Below are 25749 nucleotides of genomic sequence, written 5' to 3' on the forward strand. Positions count from 1 at the left end.
CCTATGTCACATTGTCCTCTTTAACCGATACCAGTGTCACACTATCCTTAGAAGTCTCAGCTTCAGCAACGTACTTAATTATACAAAGAATCAAAATAACTCAATAGTAAAATTTCTTCAAAATTCATCAATATTATACATGTAACACAGATGACGATCTTATTCTTTCAAATTCAAAAAGTAAATGGGACAACAATATTATACAAACATCTTCTGACTTATCCAGCATTGTGATTTAGGCTACATCATATCACTTCCACAATACACCCCAACGCCATTCCAGAAGCTATTATTGCAGCCTTCGCAGATGCTCCAAGACCGACAACTCCAAGAGACTGTAGGGTAGAGAACAACCCCCCTGAGGCTACCGCACCCCCATAAGAGGACATCCATGATGCGGCCATCGTGCCTTTACCGATACCTGCTGCACCAAACCCAACAGCACCAAGGAATGGTGCGAATGCAGACACACCAGCAATAGCTATGCCACCTGTCAGAATTGCCTTCGTCATGCATCCCCAATGTACTGAAATTGGTAAATAATATAACGGTTATTTACTACTTTTTGTTAGTTTTATAATAATTACCTCATACTTTTGTACAGAAATGTGTTAAAAACTGACATTAATTTTGTAACCTTCTAGATTAAAACCATCGTTTACATGAAGTCCTGATTGATAACAGTTAACACCTCGTTTTCCTATCATCATCAAGATAACATTTCTTATATTTTAATAGGATTTAAAGAGAATAGGTAATCAGACACATAGACAAAACATTGGTTTATGGAAATGGAAGGTTTTTTTTACTGGAATAACACTATTCTCACAACAATTTTTTTCTGCATTAGGAACAAAATTAAACTTAAACCAACACACCTGTAACGTCTTTTGTCTTCAAATTCTCAGTCCGAGGCTCACTCTTGATGTTGTCCCTGACAGCGAAGATAGCCAACTTGTACCGAGTGTTTACCTCTAGGTTCTCTATACGTAGAGATGGAGATGGACCTTCAGTCTCGTATTCTGCCCCGAATGTAGAATAATCCGAAATCTTCACAATGTACTTGTCAACTCTTCCACCAGATGCTCTCCATTTCAAGTCAAATGATGTTGACTTGATGGTGCTTGCAATTCTATCAACCTCACCAGGCATAGAAGGGGCTGTAAACAGAGAACAGTTTTAGATTGACTGATAGTCCAGTACCGTCAGTGTATGATTTTACCTCAAAATGATTGCAACAAAAATCTGTTTTGGTTTTTCTCACAGACTGGTATATACTTTATAACAGAAAACAAGGGATCCAGAGGGATTTTGGTTCACACTGTTGATTTATCCTGATTGCGTCTATGTGAGACTAATATTTCCTTTACTTTTCCTTTCTTTTATATTTTCCTCTCTGAATAATCAGATAAGAAGGACAACCTTCATATGAAACTTTCTGAGAAGAAACTTAAACCATCAAAATACAAAATGGCAGTCTGTCAAATACCAGTGTCACTATATACTCGGTAACCGATACCAGTGTCACATTATCCCCGGTTACCGATAACAGTGTCGCACTATCCTCAGTAACCGATACCAGTGTCACACTATCCTCAGTAACCGATACCAGTGTCACATTATCCCCGGTTACCGATAACAGTGTCACACTATCCTCGGTAACCGATACCAGTGTCGCACTATCCTCAGTAACCGATACCAGTGTCACATTATCCCCGGTTACCGATAACAGTGTCACACTATCCTCGGTAACCGATACCAGTGTCACACTATCCTCGGTAACCGATACCAGTATCACACTATTCTCGGTAACCGATACCAGTGTCACACTATCCTCGGTAACCGATACCAGTGTCAAACTATCCTCGGTAATCGATACCAGTGTCACACTATCCTCGGTAACCGATACCAGTGTCACATTATCCTCGGTAACCTATACCAATGTCACACTATCCTCTGTAACCGATACAAGTGTCACATTATCCTCGGTAACCTATACCTATGTCACATTGTCCTCTTTAACCGATACCAGTGTCACACTATCCTTAGAAGTCTCAGCTTCAGCAGCCAAATCGATTAGAGACGGAATCTTAGGTAGAGTGTTTCATACACTGCTAAGACTATCTAGGAAGGCATCCAGTGATTACTTGAGAATAAGTTTTGTGTCTCCTCAGATAGCTTTTGACGCTCGGGTAAGAAAGCACATGTCTTTCTGACATGCTTTGACCAATCATCTTTTTGAAAAAGTGTGATATTACTTCTGAAATTGCTAAAATTTAACGTTCAAATATATTCCCTGTTAAGGACTATACATCATGTCATCTAGCAGTCTCACAGAAATTACCCTAATTAGGTGCTGAAATGACCCAATACGCAAAAGTCGCGGTAGACTCTCAGCACACTTACTGAATTAAGGCATGTCCTAAAAGTCAGGGACGTAGCTAGGCCAGCAAAAATGTGTAAGCCCCCAGCGGGTCCAGGTGAAATCCCTGCTGATGGTGGTGGTGGTGGTGTGTGTGTGGTGTGTGTGAGGGTGTGTATGTGTGTGTGTGGGGGGAGGGGGGGAATGAATTCAAATATTTAATGAGGGTTTGAAATTGATTTCCGAGATAGAAATTTCGAAATATGTTTAATTCTAAATTATACTAAACTGCAAGTTGTCCGGTATAAACATATAATTACTGTTTATTGTTTCTACTGAAGTATAGTTTAGACAAATATGATGTGATAGCTATTCTGAAATGCACGTGACCTATATTTTATAAAATATAGACACAGTGGTACATTTTCTGGTATTATCAATAATTTGGTTATAATATTAAATCATAACTTTGAAGTCATTATTATTCCTTTTTTTTTCGGAGGCTACAATGTTGGACCATAACTAAAGGCAGTATTTTTATGTGTAAGCCCGGACTTTTTTCTAATGGACGCTTCCCCCTGAAAGTGACCGATAAAAGTACTGAGGGCTGTTTGATCTTGAGTTAGTTTGGACATCGAATCATCAAGGGCCCACACAGGAATTCTGTGCTCAAATGACCCTTAACGAAAGAGCAGCAGTAGAGCCCCAAACGCCTTATATAATGGTTGTGGTGTAGATGTCGATGATACACCATCTGGTCACTAGACGACACATGAAATGATCGATTTCGGTCAAGAATATTGAGTGATTCCTCCGCCGCTTCACGGTAATTAGTTTGGCATAATTTTGTGTATTTACGCTGTCTGTCTGGATTTTCCGATGGTGCATTTAATAAACAGTAATAAACTTGAGTGAAAGCTATTTTTTTCAAACACTGCGCTACAGTTATCGTGGCAATCCAAAGAAAACCTTCCGTTCAAAAATACACTAAGAGTATATCTACACTGTATATCATTATTTTGATTCTTCTATCATTATTTTGATTCTTCTTTCAACTACAATAATGACAGCAGTTATCAAGGTATTTTTTTTTAATTTATCATTATATGAAGAAAGATGTCAGTCGTGAAAGTCACGGTGACCGCTTTCTACATTTACAACTGGACATTGATAACACTTTTATTTTTAAAAGTATAATAAAAGTTTAGACTATGAAATAATTAAATGAAAATGGTCTTTTGTGGGTTTTTTTTGGTATTACGGATTCATCACTTGATAATGACGTATTTTTGTTTTATCGAAATTTAATTGTATTCTTGTGTACGGGTGTATGAAGATAAGTTAATGGATTTTTTACAATGTATTGATAGCGAGTTGTCACCAAGTGAACTCGAATATATCTGTGTAAGTACTATAGATAGATATTATACCAAGTATAAGCTTTGAGTAGGATGCCCAATGATAAAAACAAAAAACGGAAACTACGGATTTGCTGTGGAATTTTCGTCCAATTGTATAATTATTTTGAAAGTATACTTTTCCATTTATTCAAAGCTATCAGATATCAAGATGAACGTTATTACTCAAAGGGCAAAAAATGTCACCGAGTTTTACTTCCTATTATCTCCCCTTATCAAATTTGTCTATTGTGTATTTACAATGTAAGAGATGTCATTGAAAAAGACAACTTAAAGGGCTAACACAATTAAAAATCATACTATAGTATGTGTTATTACTGGCTCTCAGAATAGAATATACTTACAGGTTATTGTTAAGCATTCAGAATTCGTATACATTATCGAAAGATATTGGGAAAATATTTTCTTTTCCAATAGTGACTGCATTAATTTAGGTATTTTATGACGCAACAATAGTTCTCCTCTGTCCCTGTTTATCGTCAGATTTCTCATCTGTTTATTGCAATAATGTATAATTTCAAATAAAACAAAAACAGCAAAGTAACCAACTATTTGTTTATTTACCTATAACATGGATTCTATCCAAAGTTGTGGACTTTGTCTACAAATGACATAAATATTCAAAATCCGAGTTTCTATCCACTCATCTTCCACTTTGTAGAAAAACTGGATATTTGCAATAAATCCCGTTCAAAAGCAGCTTATATAAATGTGCAACAATAAAAGAGTATGGGGAATTCTACAGGTAAGTGGACAATTAACTGTACAAGGACCAAATGGGCCCGAATTGCCATCCAATGATCCTTTTATACATAAACATAATTAAGAACACTTCTATTAGAGATCAGATATACGATCTCAAGGTCTCACAATTATTTGAAAAGATGTCTTTTAAATATTTTAGATAATCAAACTCTTTCAAAATTGAATTATGATCAAGGTCATTCATTTGAATAAACATGGAAGCCCTTCACCCCAGCATGCTACAGAATCAATAGCAAATTCCTGTACCTATTGGTAATTGATAATAAGTCGTTTAAACATTTCAATCTGTCCATCCCCTGTGATCTTGCATGTCAGTCAAGGTCATTAATTTGAACAAACTTAGTAGAAATTCATTATAGCATACTATAGACCTAATATCAATCCCCTGGGTGGTTGTTGAGAAGTTGTTTAAACATTTCAGCCTATTCGACCATTGTGACCTTGAATGTCAGTCAAGGTCATTCATTTGATCAAACTTGGTACTTGGTTCGTCCACAGAACCAATATCAAGTCTCTATTTAGATGACGTCATTTCAAGATTTTAGCCTATTTAACCCTTGTGACCTTGAATGAAGGTCAATTGGTAGCCCTTCATCCAAGCATTTTACATGCCTAATATTAGGTCTTTGGGCCTCTTGGTTATTAAAAGAAGATGTTTAAATAGAAAAGTTGACGCCGGATGGCAACGGACGCCGCACCACGGCATAAGCTCACTTGCCTTTCGGGCAGGTGAGCTAAAGATCACACTTAAGATAACTATATATATAAAATACTAAAATCCCGATAAATTCCTGAATTAGTCTGTGAATACAGAAATATATAATCTAGCAAGTGGCCTCCTTAAGAACAATACCTAAAACATTGGAAAGAAATAGAAAGCTTTAAAATCAAGGGCAATTATAAAAAGAGATTTTATCACTATACATAGGCATTTTTGCAGTAATTTTTACTAAATTATTGATACGATTACTGCAGCTTTACATATGGCTTTATATTACCTCTTTTGTGAATGGTACATGTACGATTTACAAGGACTGGTACAAATTCCTAACCAAAGGTCCGTATAACATGGCACCAATGGCAGTTACTCCCCGATATAGAAAACCAGAAAAAAATGATTTTGAATTTATTTTGCTACATCTTGTATGTATTATTTGTTGCCAATCATAAAAAATCTTTATTTTTTGTTCGTACAAAGAAATTAGCCAAGTAAAAGCATAAACAACAACGTACTTAATTATACAAAGAATCAAAATAACTCAATAGTAAAATTTCTTCAAAATTCATCAATATTATACATGTAACACAGATGACGATCTTATTCTTTCAAATTCAAAAAGTAAATGGGACAACAATATTATACAAACATCTCCTGACTTATCCAGCATTGTGATTTAGGCTACATCATATCACTTCCACAATACACCCCAACGCCATTCCAGAAGCTATTATTGCAGCCTTCGCAGATGCTCCAAGACCGACAACTCCAAGAGACTGTAGGGTAGAGAACAACCCCCCTGAGGCTACCGTACCCCCATAAGAGGACATCCATGATGCGGCCATCGTGCCTTTACCGATACCTGCTGCACCAAACCCAACAGCACCAAGGAATGGTGCGAATGCAGACACACCAGCAATAGCTATGCCACCTGTCAGAATTGCCTTCGTCATGCATCCCCAATGTACTGAAATTGGTAAATAATATAACGGTTATTTACTACTTTTTGTTAGTTTTATAATGATTACCTCATACTTTTGTACAGAAATGACATTAATTTTGTAACCTTCTAGATTAAAACCATCGTTTACATGAAGTCCTGATGGATAACAGTTAACACCTCGTTTTCCGATCAGCATCAAGATAACATTTCGTATATTTTAATAGGATTTAAAGAGAATAGGTAATCAGACACATACACAAAACATTGGTTTATGGAAATGGAAGTTTTTTTTTTTACTGGAATAACACTATTCTCACAACAATTTTTTTCTGCATTAGGAACAAAATTAAACTTAAACCAACACACCTTTAACGTCTTTTGTCTTCAAATTCTCAGTCCGAGGCTCACTCTTGATGTTGTCCCTGACAGCGAAGATAGCCAACTTGTACCGAGTGTTTACCTCTAGGTTCTCTATACGTAGAGATGGAGATGGACCTTCAGTCTCGTATTCTGCCCCGAATGTAGAATAATCCGAAATCTTCACAATGTACTTGTCAACTCTTCCACCAGATGCTCTCCATTTCAAGTCAAATGATGTTGACTTGATGGTACTTGCAATACTATCAACCTCACCAGGCATAGCAGGGCCTGTAAACAGAAAACAACTTTTTCAGATTGACTGATAGTCCAGTCAGTGTATGGTTTTACGTCAAAATGATTGCAACAAAAAATTATTTTTTGTTTTCCTCACAGACTGGTATATAAAAGAACTTTCTAAGAAGAAACTTGAACAGTCAAAATACAAGAATGCCGTCTGTAAGCCATTTTGTTTCCCCAATCAGACTCAAAAATGAATGGGCACAACTAGGGACCAAGGGAAACTTACATGTGAAGTTCGAGCAATATCCCTCCAGTACGTTTCATTAGCGATGACAATCGTTTGCAACAAGTTATAATCTACAGGTTAAGTGCACCGATATGTGACCCCTTCTTACAGTACAGTACATTGTCAATTTATTGTTAAGCATTCTGAATTCGTATACATTAAGAAAGATACGTGTACTTGGACAATATTTTCTTTTGTAATGCTGATGGCATGAATTTAGGTACATTGTATTTTATGATGTAAGAATAGTTCTCCTCTGTCCCTGTTTATTGTCAGTTTTCTCATCTATTTATTGCAATAAATGAATCATTTCAAATAAAACAAAAACAACAAAGTAACCAACTATTTGTTTATTTGATAAACAAACATACATATGCAAACACAACTTAAATTATCATAATTAGAGTCTCTTTACATATAACATGGATTATATCCAAAGTTGTGGACTTTGTCTACAAATGAAATAAATATTCCAAATCCCAGTTTCTGCTAACTTTGTGAAAAAGCTGGATATTTGCAATAAATCCAGTTCAAAAACAGCTTATATAAATGTGCAACATAACAAAAGATTATGGAGAATTCTACAGGTAAGTGGACAATAACTGTAAAAGGACCCAATGGGCCTGAATCGCTCACCTGCTATCCAATGATCCTTTTATAGCTTAACATAATTAAGAACGCGTGTATCAGAGATCAGATATAAGATCTCAAGGTCTCACAATTATTTGAAAATGTGTCTTAAATATTTCAGACAATTAAACTATTTCAAAATTAAATAATGATCAAGGTCATTCATTTGAACATTAAGGAGGCCCTTCATCCCAGCATGCTACAGAGTACAGACCCAATATCAAATACCTGCACCTTTTGGTTATTGAGGAGACGTTTAAAGACTCCAGCCTATTCGACAACTGTGACCTTGAATGTAAGTTAAGGTAATTCATTTAAACAAATTTCATAGCCCTTTACCCTACCATAGCACAGACCCAATATAATGTCCACGGGCCTCTTGGTTATTGAGAAGGATTAGTATAAACATTTCAACCTGTTCAATCTCTGTGACATTGAATGTCAGTCAAGGTCATTCATTTTATCAAGCATGGAAGCCCTTCACTCCAGCATGCTACAGACTCACTATCAAGTCCCTAGGCTTATTGGTTATTGAAAAGACATCATTCAAAGATTTGAGCCTATTTAACACTTGTGACCTTGAATGAAGTGCCAATTATGTAGCCCTTCATCGTATCCTGCTACATGCCTAATATTAGATATGCGGGCCTCTTGGTTGTTGAGAAGAAGTTTTTTAAATGGAAAAGTCGACGCAGGACAGACGATGGATGCCACGACCATCCGGTAGGTGAGCTAAAAATAAGAGACAGATTTAGGTCCAAAGCATATGATCAAAATATCCGTAACAGCAGATGTAATTACAGTTTGCCGCGTACAAGTTTTATGTTACTATCGAGCTAAAATAAGGAACATTGTCAGAGTTGGAGCCCCGGAAGCAATACCTTTGCGTATATATTGACATCATGTATGAGATTTCCGGCTCAACATACACATTGTTCATACATCCACACATGCATACATAAACACTTAAGGCATGCAATTTAAACTATCGAATATTTTTAGAAAAAAAAATTAACCCATATCACCGATACCAATCGCATGTGGTTGTACTATCTCTGTTTTGGAGATAGAGTAAAAAAAGATCTGGTCATCCTGAAAAGCAGTGATCATCCTGAAAAGCAGTGAGCATATTCATAAACATGTATCACCTTAAACATTTTCATTACAGCAATGTTGGGAATTTGTTAATGAGTGATGACTACGTACAAATCAAGTTTTCTGAAAATCGATCCATAAATACTGATTGTTATACCAACGAAACACAGCTAAAAAAAAATGCATAAAACCTCACCATTAACAAATCTTTCCAAATCGAAATTCTGTACAGTCAAACGTCAGACTTGAATGCAGCCTACATTATGTGTAAGAGGCCTAATGCATTGGCCTGTATCGCTCACCTGGTTCAACAGTAACTTTGTGTTGATTGAAGCTGTTTCTGCAGATACCATACTGATTACCACTTTATTCAAATTTCAGAGTATGCTAGGTTTATTCATGTCAATAAAGATCAAGTCCTTCTTTCCAGCATTCTATTGGCCTAATATCAGGTCTTGGTGACACTTGGCTATCGCAAAATCACTGTTGAAAGATTTAAGCGTATCTCACCTCTTTGACCTTCAATGTAGGTCAAGGTCATTCATTTGAACAAACAAATGGTAGCCCATCACCCTAGCATGCTGCAGGCACAATATCAAGTCCCTGGGCCTCTTTGTTATTGAGAAGAAGTCGTTTGAAGATTTAGCATTTTGACCCATGCGGACGTAAATATAGGTCAAGGCCATTCATTTGAACAAACTTGGTAGACATTCACCCCAGCATGCTACAGGCCAAATATGCGAATCCCTGGGCCTCTTGGTTATTTACAGGAAGTCATTTGAAGGTTATAACCTATTTTACCTATGTGACCTTAATTATAGCCTATTCGACCTATGTGAACTTGGAAGCACTTCAACCCAGCATGCTACAGGCCCAATATCAAGTCCCTGGGCCTCTTGGTTATGGAGAAGAAGAAGCTGTTTGAAGATTTAAGCCAATTTGACCAATGCGACCTTTAACATAGGTCAAGGTCATTCAATTGAACAAACTTGGTAGCCCTTCACCCCAGCATTCTACAGGCCCAATAGCAAGTCCCTGGGCTTCTTGGTTATTTACAAGAAGTCATTTGAAGATTGTAGCCTATTTGACCTATGTGAATTTGGAAGCCCTTCAGCCCAGCATGCTACAGGCTAAAAATCAAGTCCCTGGGCCTCTTAGCTATTAAGAAGAAGTTGTTTTAATGAAAAAAATTGATGCTGTATGGACAATAGACGCCGCACGACGGCATGTGAGCTAAAAATCACACTTAAGATAACTATAAAATGCTAGAATCCCCATAAATTCCTGAATTCGTCTGTGAATACAGAAATATATAATGCTGCTTCTGAACAACGCATACAACACCTTGGAAAGAAATAGAGAGCTTTAAAATCAAGGGCAATTATAACAAGAGATCCCAGTGGGATATTGGCGCCCACCATTGAATGATCTTGATAGATTCCATGTCAGATTGCTCTTCTCTCTATTTTTCCCTTACTCTTACTAATCTGTGTAAATTGAGAAAGATCCCTCAAGTACTTTTCAAACAAGGGGAACTTATATATGAAATTTGCGATTAAGCGATAGTGGCTGTCTGTCGAACATGTTGTTTTCAGATTGGTCCCAAAATGCAATACGATGGACCAAGGGGAATATACCTATGATATTTCAGAAAGATTCCTTTGGTACTTTCTGAGAAATACTGATAACAAACTTCAAATGTCAAATCCAAGATGCCTGTCTGTTGGCCAGGTTGTTATCAGGTTGTCCAAAATGTAATATGCATAACTAGGATTTGTTTTTGTTTAACTTCCTATTAACAGCTAGGGTCATTTAAGGATGTGCCAGGTTTTGGAGGTGGAGAAAAGCCGGAGTACCAGGAGAAAAACCACCGGCCTACAGTCAGTACCTGGCAACTGCCCCACGTAGGTTTCGAACTCGCAACCCAGAGGTGGAGGACTAGTGTTAAAGTGTCGGAACATAACCAGGGGCCCAGGTGAACCTAAATATAAAATTTCAGAAAGATCCCTTCAGTACTTTGAGAAATAGCGATAACTTTTATTGTCAAAATCCAAAATGTCTACCTGTTTCCAATCGGTCCAAATATGCAATATGCATAACTACAGATCAAGGGGAACCTGCATATGAAATTTGAGAAAGATCCCTTCAGTACTTTCTGAGATACAAGAATTGTTTAAAGATAGAGGGACAGAGGGATGGATGGACACACAGACAGACGGACGGAAGGACGGAGGACAAAGGACGCAAGACACTTTGAATAGCCCACCATCATCAAAAGAGATAATTTTATCTTTATACCGTATACATAGGCATTTTTGCTTCAATATCAGTGCATTACCAGTAATTTTTACTAAATTATTTTTAAGAATACTGCAGCTTTACAAATAGCTTGATATTGACTCTTTTTGAATGGTACGATTTACAGGGACTTGGTTCAAATTCCTTACCCAAGGTCTGTATTACATGGTATCAATGGTGGTTACTCCCCGATATACACTACAGCTTACGTGGACTTTGCGGTTTCCACGCGTCCGTCACGGACGTGGGCAGCGCGGACCCCACTCGCCCACCGGATATGGCATTCCGCGACGGTCCGTCATATATCGTGGACATCAGCTGACTGATACGGTATCCACTCGGCATCACGGTATGTGACGATCCGCGATTAGTGGTGGGCATAGTTCAACTCGAGACACCGTGTTCCACGACGATCCACGATACGTGGTGGACATGCATTTCATTTTAAAGCCCGTGGTCCATGTCGATCCGCGATATACAGTGGGTACAAGTTGTTTGCTGTTCATTTCTGATCTACACGAGTTATATCCCTTCGTCTTTCGGTAGCGGTAGTGGTATCGGTATCGTTTATCAGAATTATGCATGGTTTCATGTTGGCGGTGTAGATAAGCCTTTATGATTCGGATGAAATTGAAGAACATTTCAAGTTTTATTTAAAGCTTTAGACCCTTGGTCCATCAATAGCGTTATTATGGCCATATTATAAACATTAAAAAACAAAAACAATCTCAATATATTAAGCGCCGTTAATATTTAATGTAACTTAACATAAGCTGTTTCATCCATCCAGCATTCTCCATTGACGTATTCACGTTTTTAAAAAATATTCATTTATTTTAGAAATATTGCATTCATTACACGACATTGAATTGGGAAAATAGAAAATACCACTGCGACATAAGAACAGCTTTTCCAAATCTCATATCTAAACTTCGGCATTTGAATCCTTATTCCGTTATCTTTTAAGCATCGGTGTTATCATGTTATCAGACTCCGACCATATTAAAATATGCGGAATATCGAATGTTGTGACAATATTTTGTGTATCTATTCTAAAGTGTACACACAAAAGAGCTGTTAATAACTGCCTATCTGGGTATCTTGTATACATGTAATATCGTTAATGTGGTATCTAAACGGAAAACACAAAAAGGAATTAAACATTACATTATTGCATCAAAAGCAGAATTTATTCAGAATGTAATTAAAACATTACAACAGCCCTTTCTGCAATATAATTTACATGTACAATGTTTATATACATTCCCTAAATGTACCGATTTATGATAACCATTTAATGTCTTTATATTTATCATGTATATTGAGTGCTTTGCATTCAGGTCCAATTATGGTTTCTGTTTCTATCACCACTGTGATTTCAATGATTTGTATTCAATCATATTTTAAGTCATAAATTACTCATTGAATGCAACACTTTTTATGCGGTGTTTTGCATAAACATGGCAGCCATAACCGCTGATTTTCTCGGCAGCTCGTCATACGCAGATGATTCTGTTTTAGCTGTCTGTCAATCAAACGGGGTATCTGACGGCATCCGTGAGTTTCATTGGTTAGTGAGAATGATTGACAAGACACTAAAGCTTGTTACACTCCAGTGATCTCTGACTCTGTCAATCAAACACTGTAGAAAGGCGTCCGTTAATTCCATTGGTTGGTGAGAATGATCGACAAGTCAGCGTACGTGCACATGTTTTGTCGTCAGTTGTAATAGTAGACGTAAAACCCGTTAAATAAATATTGAGAAACATTATCAAAAACTGTATCGATACATACCGTAAAAAACTGATTATCTACCGGTTCTAATAGCCTACATGTATATAGGGATATATTCCGCACAGTGACCTCACGTGTGAGGTTCGCCCAGAGACCGTATTTGAGTCATTGCATTAATAGTCTATTAAAAGTTTATTCTAGAGATGCTAATATTTTAGGCAACGATGTTGCACGATTTGTGATATTCTGTTCCGACTCATCCACTCATCGGTTTTGGGTTACATTTCATTTGTTGGAGAGCTCGAGCTAAATTATTGGAGATAGGAAAGTCTCAATGCACCTTCGATATCAGAGACGGGAATCGGTTGATCTGTGGAATAAACAATAAAAAAAGTCCTGTCCTAGGACTGGTCATGATAATGTTATATGAATATCTACACGTAGAAACACGAACTGAGATACATCCGAGTCCGTTTTATAACCGACGAGTGGCCAACACCACAAAGGCCAGAGACCGGCAAGCCGCGGTCACAGAGGCGTGTTAAGATAATAGCCCGGTAAATACCACATCTTAATTAACAGGTGTATCACTAACATGTTGAATTTACCTGTAGGTCAGTTTATTTTGATAATGATGATATAAAAGGACTCCCAATGCCAAGAAGTGGATCCTTAACTCTAGGTAAATTTAATTCATTTATTCCTTTGGCGTTTCAGCCAATCTGATTTTACAACATATACAAAGACATATACATTAGCAATACAAGATCGTGATATCACAGGTTCAACGGGATCAGACCGCTTTTTAGGAAATATATATAAACAAATGTAAACACGTGCTTGCAATTAATGCGAATAAGACAACGATAATGCAAATGTAACATTTGGTGTAATGTTCTATTATAACGGGCCGTATACAACATGTTATAATTATATAATGTTCTGTGTTAACGGGCTGTATATAACATGTAACTTCTTACTAATTTTCTTTTATAATGGACCGCATATGGCATATGGCATTTGAATAATGATCTATTTTAACGGGCGATATATAACATGTAACTTCTTACTAATTTTCTATTATACGGGCCGTATACAACATGTCACAATTATATTATGTTCTGTTTTAACGGGCCGTATATAACATACATATTATTACTAATTTTCTTTCATAATGGGCCGTATATGACATATGACACTTGATAATGTTCTATTTTAACGGGCCATATATAGCAAGTAACTTCTTACTAATTTTCTATTATAACGGGCCATATACAACATGTCACAATTATATTATGTTCTGTTTTAACATCCTGTATATAACATGTAAAATTTGAGCAATATTCTATTATAACGGGCCGTATACAATATGTAACATCTCACTAAATTTCTAATATAACGGGCCGTAAACAACTTGTAACATTTCACTAATTTTCTATTAAAACGGGCCCTATATAACATGTCACAATTATATAATGTTCTATTTTAACGGGCCGTTTATAACATGTAACTTCTTACTACGTACCTCACCTTATGACTCGAAATTACGACCACCTCGAAATTACGACCACCCCGCTATTACGGGCACTTTTTTTTTAGTAACGATTTTTTTCTCTATATATTTTGGTATTGGTCGCTTCACTATTACGACCACTTTGCTATTCCGTATTACGTCCACCTTGGGCAGTCCCAACGAATACTAATTAACGCTTATTACCCCCACAATTACGACCAGTTGGTCGTGTCTAAAAAATTACCTGGTGTGTAGCGAACCGTGAACAGCTTACGGTAATGCGTGTCAAACTGGCCATTGACGTGTGTATACGTAATTATCGATCTTTTGTTTACTGACCAGTGTATCGACAGGTGAGTAGAATGGCTATTAATCTCTTTGAAATCGTCGCACTGACTGGAAGGTAAAATAAACATCCAGTCTTTCATTGTTCGTAACAAGCCAACATGTGCCGGGTTTTAGTTTGTAGTCCTTTGTTTACCGTTACGGGTGATCGCCTTTCCTTGGTGGCGCTGTGACGGATCAAATACACAAGTGATCAGATTATCTATCTTGCCTTGAAAATTGTAATAACCGTACATTTGCTTATTAACTATGGTATTCAAATAATTGATTTGTGGCTGTTGGTGGTTTTAAGACCCGATAACATACAAGCGAGTAAAATAAAAATAGTAACGTTTGATTTTTTTTCTGGTCAAGCGCAAATTTTTTCAGCGATCTCGATGTTTTTGTATCAATGCCGAATAGGGTCTGTAGATAGGTGTTATTATAATTTGCTCATGATGGCCACATCACGTAAACGTAACGAGTTATCACTAAAAAAGAAAATTGAACTGATTCAATGTAGCAATGGTCGTAGCCAACGACAACTTGCTGAACAGTTTGGGGTCGGCAAAACACAGGTCAGAGCATCTTGAAAAGAAAGACAGTTTTAGAAGGTTATGAAGAAAATAAAGGAAATGATAGACAAAAACAATTGTCTTTCTTTTTATTTAAAGTTAAGACTATGGCATGTATTTAGCCAAATCTATACAACTTGCACCTGAGTTTAGTCAATTAAGAGTTACGGTTCCTGATGGTCTAGCTCAAATTGGTCCATCTCGGCACTTTGACCCGGACCCCCAGGTGTTCTTAATAGTGAGGTTTCACTGTAATTTTCTTTTATAACGGGCCGTATACAACATGTAACATCTCACTGAATGTCTATTATAACGGGCCATATATAACATGTAACATTTATATAATGTTCTATTTTTCTGCTTGAACGGACCGTTTATAACATGCCAATTTGCTATTGTAACGGGCCGTATACACCATGTTACATCTCACTGATTTTCTATTGTATAACATTTATTTAACTTCTTACTAATTTTCTACTATACTGGTGTAAAGGGCCGTATACAACATGTAACATTTGAATAATGTTCTATTTCAACGGGCCTATATAACATGTAACTTACTACTTTTCTTTTATTACGGGCCGTATACAACATATATAACGTGTAACGACTTACATCACCCTGTCCATAGCCTTTATGACGAGGACACGGGTTTCGTTGCATACCAATAACGATTTCGATTACAACACTTCTAATAATATAAGTTTAAAATGGAATTCGTACATGAAATAAATGCTTAAAGTAAAGTTTCAACATCGTGGGTATGTGAATGTTCAAACTTAGGCTAATTATTTTATTTGTGATACGAATGTTTATTGTTTTAACTCAAAGGAATTTAAATGTAAATAATGTGTATAATTTAAAAATGAATCCCTACAGTAAAAAGAATTTTTTAACAAAACTCAAGCTAAATATACGTACAACCTGTAAAAGCATATATTCGGAACATTTTTGACGTGCACGGAAACCATACGTGTCAACTCACCAGCAGTTATAGGCGGTTCCGATTAGAACACCCGACAGAACAGATACCTGTGGTGCTGTGACAGGCGTGACGACCGTGTCGACCGTAATTTCACACCTGATTATTGTTAAATGGTATACTAACCCACTCACAGTCGAGTACACTTTTACGTCTATATGATTTGTAATCAGTTAAGTTAAATAATATCAAGAAAAATATCAGTGATAGTTCGCCATGTTGATAAGGGTTATCGGATAGTAGTAAATGGTCTGATGTGATTTTGTTTCGCATTTTCAATCATTTAAAACAGTAAAATATCTACGTTGTTGTACTATAGCTGTCAAATTTGGTTTATGAAAATGGTATGCAAAATTATTAATAAGGAATGAAATGAGATGAATTCAAAGTTGGTGTAAAATAGAGGTAAAGATCATGTAATGTCGGAGAATACAGATAAGATACCGGTAATTTTGGAGAACTTTGGAGAACACAGGTAAAATCCAGGTAAGGTATAGGTGAAGACTATAATGACTGTCACAACATACCTGCCCGTAACTTATTTGTAAGAAGTGGGAGAAAGGAGACCCCCCCACGCCGCGGTAATCCAGACGATTTTTCTTACCTTGTGGGTCAGTCACCCGTGGCGACAGATTCACAGCTCTAGCTCGTTTGACACACCAAGTCGTCATAGCAACCGCTGCGAGGTCCTAGCCCCAGGCATTTACCTGTTCAACTCAGTTTTTGTAACGGTATTTTGCTTTCCTATACAGCGAATTAATTAATGATTATAGACTGGTCTTGCTTTTGTTTCAAACTTAAAGCAGATGATAACTATGATATCAACAAATTTTATTCCGTAGTTAGTACGTGAGAACCCATAAACCAACATACATAATGTACGTAACCAAAATATGATTATTATTGATCAGATCATAAGTAATATACGGAAAGAATATCTGTAATATAGTTCACACTTAATGAAATTTAGATATATATATTTTTTAAATAGAAGGTGCTTCACACAGACATGGGCTCGTAAAGATGACGCATTAAAAGAATTTATCATATTACACAGTATCAACTGATATAAGCACAACGTTTACTTTGCGTTTTAACTTCTGTAACATAAAATACATTAATACAATGGTGTACACGCAAATTACATAAAAGATATTTACTAGTGTTAATCTGAGATTATTAGATTATTTACAATTAAGATTATTATGTTATATACGGCCCGTTACTAAAGGAAATTAGTGAGATGTTACATGTTCTATACGGCCCGTTATAATAGAGCATTATTGAAATATTACATGTTATATACGGCCCGTTACTAAAGAAAATTAATGAGATGTTACATGTTGTATAAGGCCCGTTACAATAGAGCATTATTCAAATGCTACATGTTATATACGGCCCGTTACTAAAGAAAATTAATGAGATGTTACATGTTGTATACGGCCCGTTACTAAAGAAAATTAATGGGATGTTACATGTTATATACGGCCCGTTATAATAGAGCATTATTCAAATATTACATGTTATACATGTATACGGCCCGTTACTAAAGAAAATTAATGAGATGTTACATGTTGTATACGGCCCGTTATAATAGAGCATTATTCAAGTATTACATGTTATATACGGCCCGTTACTAAAGAAAATTAATGAGATGTTACATGTTGTATACGGTCCGTTATAATAGAGCATTATTCAAATATTACATGTTATATACGGCCCGTTACTAAAGAAAATTAATGAGATGTTACATGTTGTATACGGCCCGTTACAATAGAGCATTATTCAAATGCTACATGTTATATACGGCCCGTAACTAAAGAAAATTAATGAGATGTTACATGTTGTATACGGCCCGTTATAATAGAGCATTATTCAAATATTACATGTTATATAAGGCCTGTTACTAAAGAAAATTAATGAGATGTTACATGTTATATACGGCCCGTTATAATAGAGCATTATTCAAATATTACATGTTATATACGGCCCGTTACTAAAGAAAATTAATGAGATGTTATATGTTGTATACGGCCCGTTATAATAGAGCATTATTCAAGTATTAGATGTTATATACGGCCCGTTACTAAAGAAAATTAATGAGATGTTACATGTTGTATACGGTCCGTTATAATAGAGCATTATTCAAATATTACATGTTATATACGGCCCGTTACTAAAGAAAATTAATGAGATGTTACATGTTGTATACGGCCCGTTACAATAGAGCATTATTCAAATGCTACATGTTATATACGGCCCGTTACTAAAGAAAATTAATGAGATGTTACATGTTGTATACGGCCCGTTATAATAGAGCATTATTCAAATATTACATGTTATATACGGCCCGTTACTAAAGAAAATTAATGAGATGTTACATGTTGTATACGGCCCGTTATAATAGAGCATTATTCAAATATTACATGTTATATACGGCCCGTTACTAAAGAAAATTAATGAGATGTTACATGTTGTATACGGCCCGTTATAATAGAGCATTATTCAAATATTACATTACCAGGGAAACGGAAGGGAAGTAACTCTTATATATCGGGAGGACATCCTGCCTTCAGCCGTGATTAGAAGACGCGGTAAAGTAAGCATAACTTCAAAACATAAGCTAGCCACGCTATCTAGCGTTCCACGACGGATCGCGCTGTTCCGTGGACATACACGGCATCCGGCGGGCCACGATATCCAGTGTTCCTCGACGGGCCGCGCTGTTGCGTGGACACCCACGGTATCTGCCGATCCATCACGAATCGCGGAATCACGTGGACACTTTGCCCACGCATGTCCACTAGTGGACATTGCGTGGGCAGTCCACCGTGGGCGCGTGGAAACCGCAAAGTCCACGTAAGCTGTAGTGTATAGAAAACCAGAAAACATGATTTTGAATTGATTTTGATATGTATTACAGGTTACTAATCAAAGAAATGTTTTTTTTTTGTTCGTACAAAGAAATTAGCCAAGTAAAAGCATATACTCAATTATACAAAGAATCAAAATAACTCAATAGTAAAATTTCTTCAAAATTCATCAATATTATAACAACACAGATGATGATCTTACTCTTTCAAATTCAAAAAGTGAATGGGACAACAATATTATACAAACATCTCCTGACTTATCCAGCATTGTGATTTAGGCTACATCATATCACTTCCACAATACACCCCAACGCCATTCCGGATGCTATTATTGCAGCCTTCGCAGATGCTCCAAGACCGACAACTCCAAGAGACTGTAGGGTAGAGAACAATCCCCCTGAGGCTACCGTGCCCCCAAAAGAGGACATCCATGATGCGGCCATCGTGCCTTTACCGATACCTGCTGCACCAAACCCAACAGCACCAAGGAATGGTGCGAATGCAGTCACACCAGCAATAGCTATGCCACCTGTCAGAATTGCCTTCGTCATGCATCCCCAGTATACTGAAATTGGTAAATAATATAATGGTTATTTACTACTTTTTGTTAGTTTTATAATAATTACCTAGTACTTTTGTAAAGAAATGTGTAACAAAACTGACGTTCATTTCGTAGCCTTCTAGATTAAAAGCATTGTTAACATAAAGTCCTAATGGATAACAGTTCACACCTTATTTTCCTATTATCAGCAATTAACATTAAATTTCCTTATACTTTGATAGGATATAAAGAGAATCGGTAATCAGACACATACATGTACACAAAACATTGGTTTATGGAAATGGAAGTGTTTTTTTTTACTGAAATAACATTATTCTCACAACAATTTTTGTCTGCATTTGGAACAAAATTAAATTTACATCAACACACCTTTAACATCTTTTGTCTTCAAATTCTCAGTCCGAGGCTCACTCTTGATGTTGTCCCTGACAGCGAAGATACCCAACTTGTACCGAGTGTTTACCTCTAGGTTCTCTATACGTAGAGATGGAGATGGACCTTTAGTCTGGTATTCAGCCCCGAATGTAGAATAATCCGAAATCTTCACAATGTACTTGTCAACTCTTCCACCAGATGCTCTCCATTTCAAGTCAAATGATGTTGACTTGATGGTGCTTGCAATTCTATCAACCTCACCAGGCATAGCAGGGGCTGTAAACAGAAAACAGTTTTAGATTGACTGATAGTCCAGTACCGTCAGTGTATGATTTTACCTCAAAATGATTGCAACAAAAATCTGTTTTGGTTTTTCTCACAGACTGGTATATACTTTATAACAGAAAACAAGGGATCCAGAGGGATTTTGGTTCACACCGTTGAATTATCTTGATTGCGTCTACACTGTATGTGAGACTAATATTTCCTTTACTTTTCCCTTCTTTTATATTTTCCTCTCTGAATAATCAGATAAGGACAACCTTCATATGAAACTTTCTGAGAAGAAACTTAAACCATCAAAATACAAAATGGCAGTCTGTCAGCCATTTTGTTTACCCAACCAGTCTCAAAAATGAATGGGCACATCTAGGAACCAAGAGAAACCTACATGTGAAGTTTGAGCAATATCCCTCCAGTACTTTTCATTAGCGATGGCAATCGTTTGCAACAAGTTACAAGAGGCCCAGAGGGCCTGTATCGCTCACCTGGATTTCATGAGATATGAAACAAGAATGATAATCAAGTATATTTGTCACTGGTATTGCTGTCAATATATTATAGGCATTTTATATGGGTACGTGACGTTTTTATGCCAAAAAATGCATCAATCCATGAAATGAAACTGACTTTTGGCGCAACCCCATAGGGATGCTTCCACACAAATGTGAGTGATATCCATGGCTTAGTTTCAGAAAAGAAGTTGTTTAAACCAATTGACCCCTTTTGACCCCGACCTCTGCATCCCGGGGGGGTCAGTTCCTTCCTTTATAAAATTTTGAATCCTTACCCAAAAGGATGCTAGCAGTCAAATATGAGCTGTTTCAGAGAAGAAGTTGTTCATATCAATTAAGCCAAATTGACCCCTTTTGGCCCCACCCCTCAGCCCCCTGGTGTGGTCAACCCTAAAATTTGTACAATTTTGAATCCCCACCCCATGACCATGGTACCATACAAATGAGAATGATATCCATTGCTTAGTTTCAAAGAAGTTGTTTATATCAATTTAACCAAATTGACCCCTTTTGGCCCCGCCTCTCAGCCCCAAGGGAGGTCAGGATCGGCCCCACTATTTGTACAATTTTGAATCCCAACCCCAATGGGATGCTCACAGTCAAATATGAGCAATATATATTGCTTGGTTTCAGAGGAGAAGTTGTCCATATCAATTTAGCCAAATTGACCCCTTTTGGCCCCACCCCTCAGCCCCCTGGTGGGGTCAACCCTAAAATTTATACAATTTTGAATCCCCATCCCATGACCATGCTACCATACAAATGAGAGTGATATCACTGATATCCATTGCTTTTGGCCCCACCCCTCAGCCCCAAGGGGGTTGGCCCCGTCATTTGTTTAATTTTGAATCCTTAACCCAAGGGAATGCTACCAGTCAAATATTAGAGATATCCATTGCTTAGTTTCAGAGAAGAAGTTGTTTATATTAATTTAACCAAATTGACCCCTTTTGGCCCTGCCCCTCAGCCCCAAGGGGGTTGGCCCCGTCATTTGTTTAATTTTGAATCCTTAACCCAAGGGAATGCTACCAGTCAAATATTAGAGATATCTATTGCTTAGTTTCAGAGAAAAAGTTGTTTATGTCAATTCTGCCAAAATGACGCCTTTTGGCCCCGCCTCTAAGCCCCAAGGGAGGTCAGGATCGGCCCCACTATTTGTACAATTTTGAATCCTTACCCCAAAGTGATACTACCAGGCAAATAGGAGCAATATCCTTTGCTTTATTTCAGAGAAGAAGTCGTTATATTAATAGAGCCAAATTGACCTCTTTTGGCCCCGCCCCTCAGATGCCTGGGGGGTCAGCCCCACCATTTGTACAATTTTAAGTCCACACCCCATAGGGATGCTTCTGACAAAATTTGGTCAAATTCTGATCAGTGGTTATGGAGAAGTCAATTGTTGACGGACGGACGGACGACGGACGCAACGGTATGGCATAAGTTCACCTTGGTCCTTCGGACCAGGTGAGCTAATAATCCACAGGTTAAGTGCACCGATATGTGACCCCTTATGATGGTACTGGTACATTGCCCATGTAGGGCAGGTAATACAATAAATCAAGATGATGTTTCTGGCTTGATGATTTTAAAGCAGCTTAATATTCTATTATTCAATATAATGATACAAACCTGCCAGTCATATTAGCTGTTCTTTTATAGAACTTGACTTTCTAGTTCCAAAGTTAATTCATTGCAAAGCTGGTAACAAATGTTAAACCATACACAACCTCCTCCAACTTGTAAATGATACCATTATTGGATGATGTATATCAAATTTGGGAACACCTGATGCTTTAAGTACTCGGGATTAATAGGTTAATCCACTTAACCAAGTCTGAATAAAATCTGTTTCAGGACTGCACAGTTGTTTGCCATTACACAAAAAACGTTAACAAAAAACACTTCTGAAAAAAATTAAAGTGGCTATATTATGCAGATGTTGTGCATGAAGGATCGAAAGAAAGGAGAAAATTAAGTAGTATGAAAATACAAGGGGTCCGTGGGCCTTAACAGTACCTGAGTTTTGATATATTTTGGCAGATTTCATTCCTGTTAACTTAAATTTGAGGTTAATGTCATTCACCCCAGCATGCTATAAGCCCCATATCAGACCTCTGGGTCTCTTGCTTAGTGAGAAGAAATCTTTTAAAAGATTTTTAGCATATTTGACCAGGGTGGCCTTGAATGAAGGTCAAGGTCACTAATCTAAACAATCTTGATAGCCCGGGGGGGGGGGGGGGGGGTTAAGCTTCACCCCAGCATGCTATTGGCCAAAATCAGGTATCTGGGCTTCTTGATTATTGAGAAGCTGTTCAAAGGAAAAATTGGATTTTAGATGGACGAATGGACAGATGTACATATGACCAACACTACACCATGGCCTGTTATCTCACTTGCCCTTTGAGCAAATGAGTCAAAAAGCAGCTTACCCAATGTAAAAGAGATTTCCTGTGATAAAAATTTGTTCTCCTGTCCACACTCCCTTGGTAAAACTGATGCCACTCTGAATATATATGTTTTCGCTGGTGTCAAATCCTTGATGGTAATCCAAGTCCTGCCCGAGTCTGCAGCAATGATATTAAGTTGGTCAGAATATTGCAGCGCCCACTGTACCTCATAGCTGTCAACTGGACCATAAACTGGATGTTTCCACTCCAATGTCACAGACTTACTGTCCTGCATTGTGGCATGCAAGTCTTGAATGATCAGAACTAATTCTACAATAAAAAAAAGAAAATATTCAAATCCCATTTGTGTTAGATAAGAAGTGATCACATGCAAACAAAACTGCTAATATGATAATGTTTAATAAATGCAGATTATGATATGTACAATATGTTAAAAGAAAAAGCTACCTTGCATTTAAGCAAATATCCATTTGGTGAAAAAAAATGCTATGCTAATTAAAAATAGGACTTATATTTATCTTTATTTTGCCTTTTTGGCCATGCCTCTCTTGCCCCAGGGGGATCAGAGTCACCATTTATGCAAAATCTGTTCCCCTTCCCCTCCCTCTTGCTCATGGGGGGTTTGGAGTTACCATTCAGGCAAAATCTATTCCCCTTCCCCAAGGATGTTTCTGACCTAATCTGGTTAAAATCTATTCAGTACTTTATGACTAATATCAATTTAAAGGACTTACCTCTATTTTCCCTATTTGGCCCCGCCCCTCTGGCCCCAAAGCCCCACTTGATTTGCACTCTTCTCGGAAGAGGAGCCTTCTAAGAAGATCACATTCCGTTATATGTAAATCAAGTAAACCAGAAGAATATAACCCAAAACAAGTTTTTAAGTTTTCTCAAACACTATGAGTCTATGACATAAACATCTGCATGTATGTGTCATAAATCCTTCTCTAGTGAAACTCATCACTCGCACACTTAAACATGGTTGCCGCCATCTTGGAAGATAAGTCTTCCAACTTCGAGACGGAAGAGGAAGATCTTCCAGAAGCAGAAGAGCTACAAATCGAGTGACCAGAAGATATATTTTAGAATGAGAAGAGTGCAAATCGAGTAAGGCTCAGGGGAGTCAGAGTAAACATTGATGCAAAACCTGTTCTCCTTCCCCTAAATCAAAGAATGATCCTGACTAAATTTGGTTAAAATCCATTTATGACTAGTAGCAACTTAAATGATTTACCTCTATTTCCCCAAGTATTGGGTCCTGTCCCTCTGGTCCTAGGTGATCAGAGTCACCATTTATGCAAAATCTGATCCCCTTCCCCTAAGGATTGTTCTGACCAAATTTGGATCAAATCCATTCAGGACTTTTTGACTAGTAGCCATTTAAAGCAAATGTTGATGGATGATGTCCGGATGATCGCCACACCATAGCATATTCTCCCCGGACCTTTGGGCCAGGTGAGCTAAAAATAGACCAGATTGCAGCCAATGAACTACTTTCTAAAGGGCAGTAAGAGGAGAGATTCTTAAATCTATCAGCTTCAGGATACACCACAAACCTTCCACTTGTAAAATCTCCGTAAGCGGGTCACTTCTCTCCCCATGTGACAATGAACGAATCTCCACAAAATAAGCTGCTGAAATCCTATGGTTGCCGAGTGATATGGACAGGTGTGTTGACATGGTGGTCTCCTCGGCAACCACATCCTCCATGCAGTTCTTCAGCACCACACTGTAACCATCAACTTGTCCTCGTGGTGCCCTCCACTTCAGTTTTGCATGTCCATTTTCAATCCTGTACGAGCTTAATGAATCTGGACTTAACGGCTCTGGAAATGTACAAGATGTTTTACTATGAATGATTTCAAAAGTTGTCACCATCAAAGCAAATGACAATTTCTGATGGAATTATATAAAGCACAAATTAAAGACTGTCTACATCCTTGTAAATTTTACATAATGCTGGATTTTGAAAAAAAGTATAATTAAACAAGCATACCGAGTATTCATTAAAAAACAAAGATTTACTACATAATAATCACACAAATCCAAACTACCTTCATAGAAATAGCATTTTTCCTATTTAGAAACATATTACAGCTACACTGGCAAAATGTCTTAAGGTGAATTTGACATGAAATATTTTGACCTGAAAATGAGGTCAATTTCTCATGAAAAAAATTTCAGGTCAATTTCTGGTCAATTTTAGATCAATTTGACCTGAAAAAATCCTCTTCATGTGAATTGAGGTAAAACTTTTCAGTCAAATGCTTGACATGAATTGACTAATTTGCTCTTTTCAGGTCAATTTAACCTGAAAGTTTCGCATGAAATTGACCTATAAAATGTTTTCTCTTCTGCTAATATTTCTCTCTAGACTAAATAATCTGTCTACTCTTTCCCCACTTACTCACATTTTTTCTCTCTGAGTCTCTTCACATAGCTTAAGATACTATGATGACTTTTGATGGAAACCCACATTCATATAATATCTACT

The 25749-nt window shown here is 37.1% G+C and overlaps 1 protein-coding gene across 3 annotated transcripts; it reads right to left on the bottom strand.

The window, feature by feature from the left end:
- Positions 1 to 112: 112 nt before the first annotated feature.
- Positions 113 to 25142, bottom strand: LOC117332588 (tenascin-like). Of its 3 annotated transcripts, XR_004533759.1 has the most exons (6): positions 24812 to 25142; positions 23277 to 23564; positions 20048 to 20329; positions 19364 to 19681; positions 6573 to 6854; positions 4322 to 6230 (listed from the first exon to the last, which is right to left on the bottom strand). XR_004533759.1 is itself a non-coding variant. In XM_033891561.1 (4 exons), the coding sequence occupies exons 1-4, from the start codon at positions 25131 to 25133 to the stop codon at positions 246 to 248; spliced, it is 1173 nt and encodes a 390-aa protein (XP_033747452.1). In that variant the 5' UTR covers positions 25134 to 25142; the 3' UTR covers positions 113 to 245. The 3 variants fall into 3 exon arrangements, 2 of the variants coding, with proteins under 2 accessions (XP_033747452.1, XP_033747451.1); XM_033891561.1 differs by lacking the exons at positions 4322 to 6230; positions 6573 to 6854; positions 19364 to 19681; positions 20048 to 20329 and adding exons at positions 113 to 526; positions 879 to 1160; XM_033891560.1 differs by lacking the exons at positions 4322 to 6230; positions 6573 to 6854 and having other exon boundaries at positions 19119 to 19681.
- Positions 25143 to 25749: the final 607 nt, after the last annotated feature.

The sequence above is a fragment of the Pecten maximus genome, chromosome 8, assembly GCF_902652985.1.
Source record: "Pecten maximus chromosome 8, xPecMax1.1, whole genome shotgun sequence".
NCBI lineage: Eukaryota > Metazoa > Mollusca > Bivalvia > Pectinida > Pectinidae > Pecten > Pecten maximus.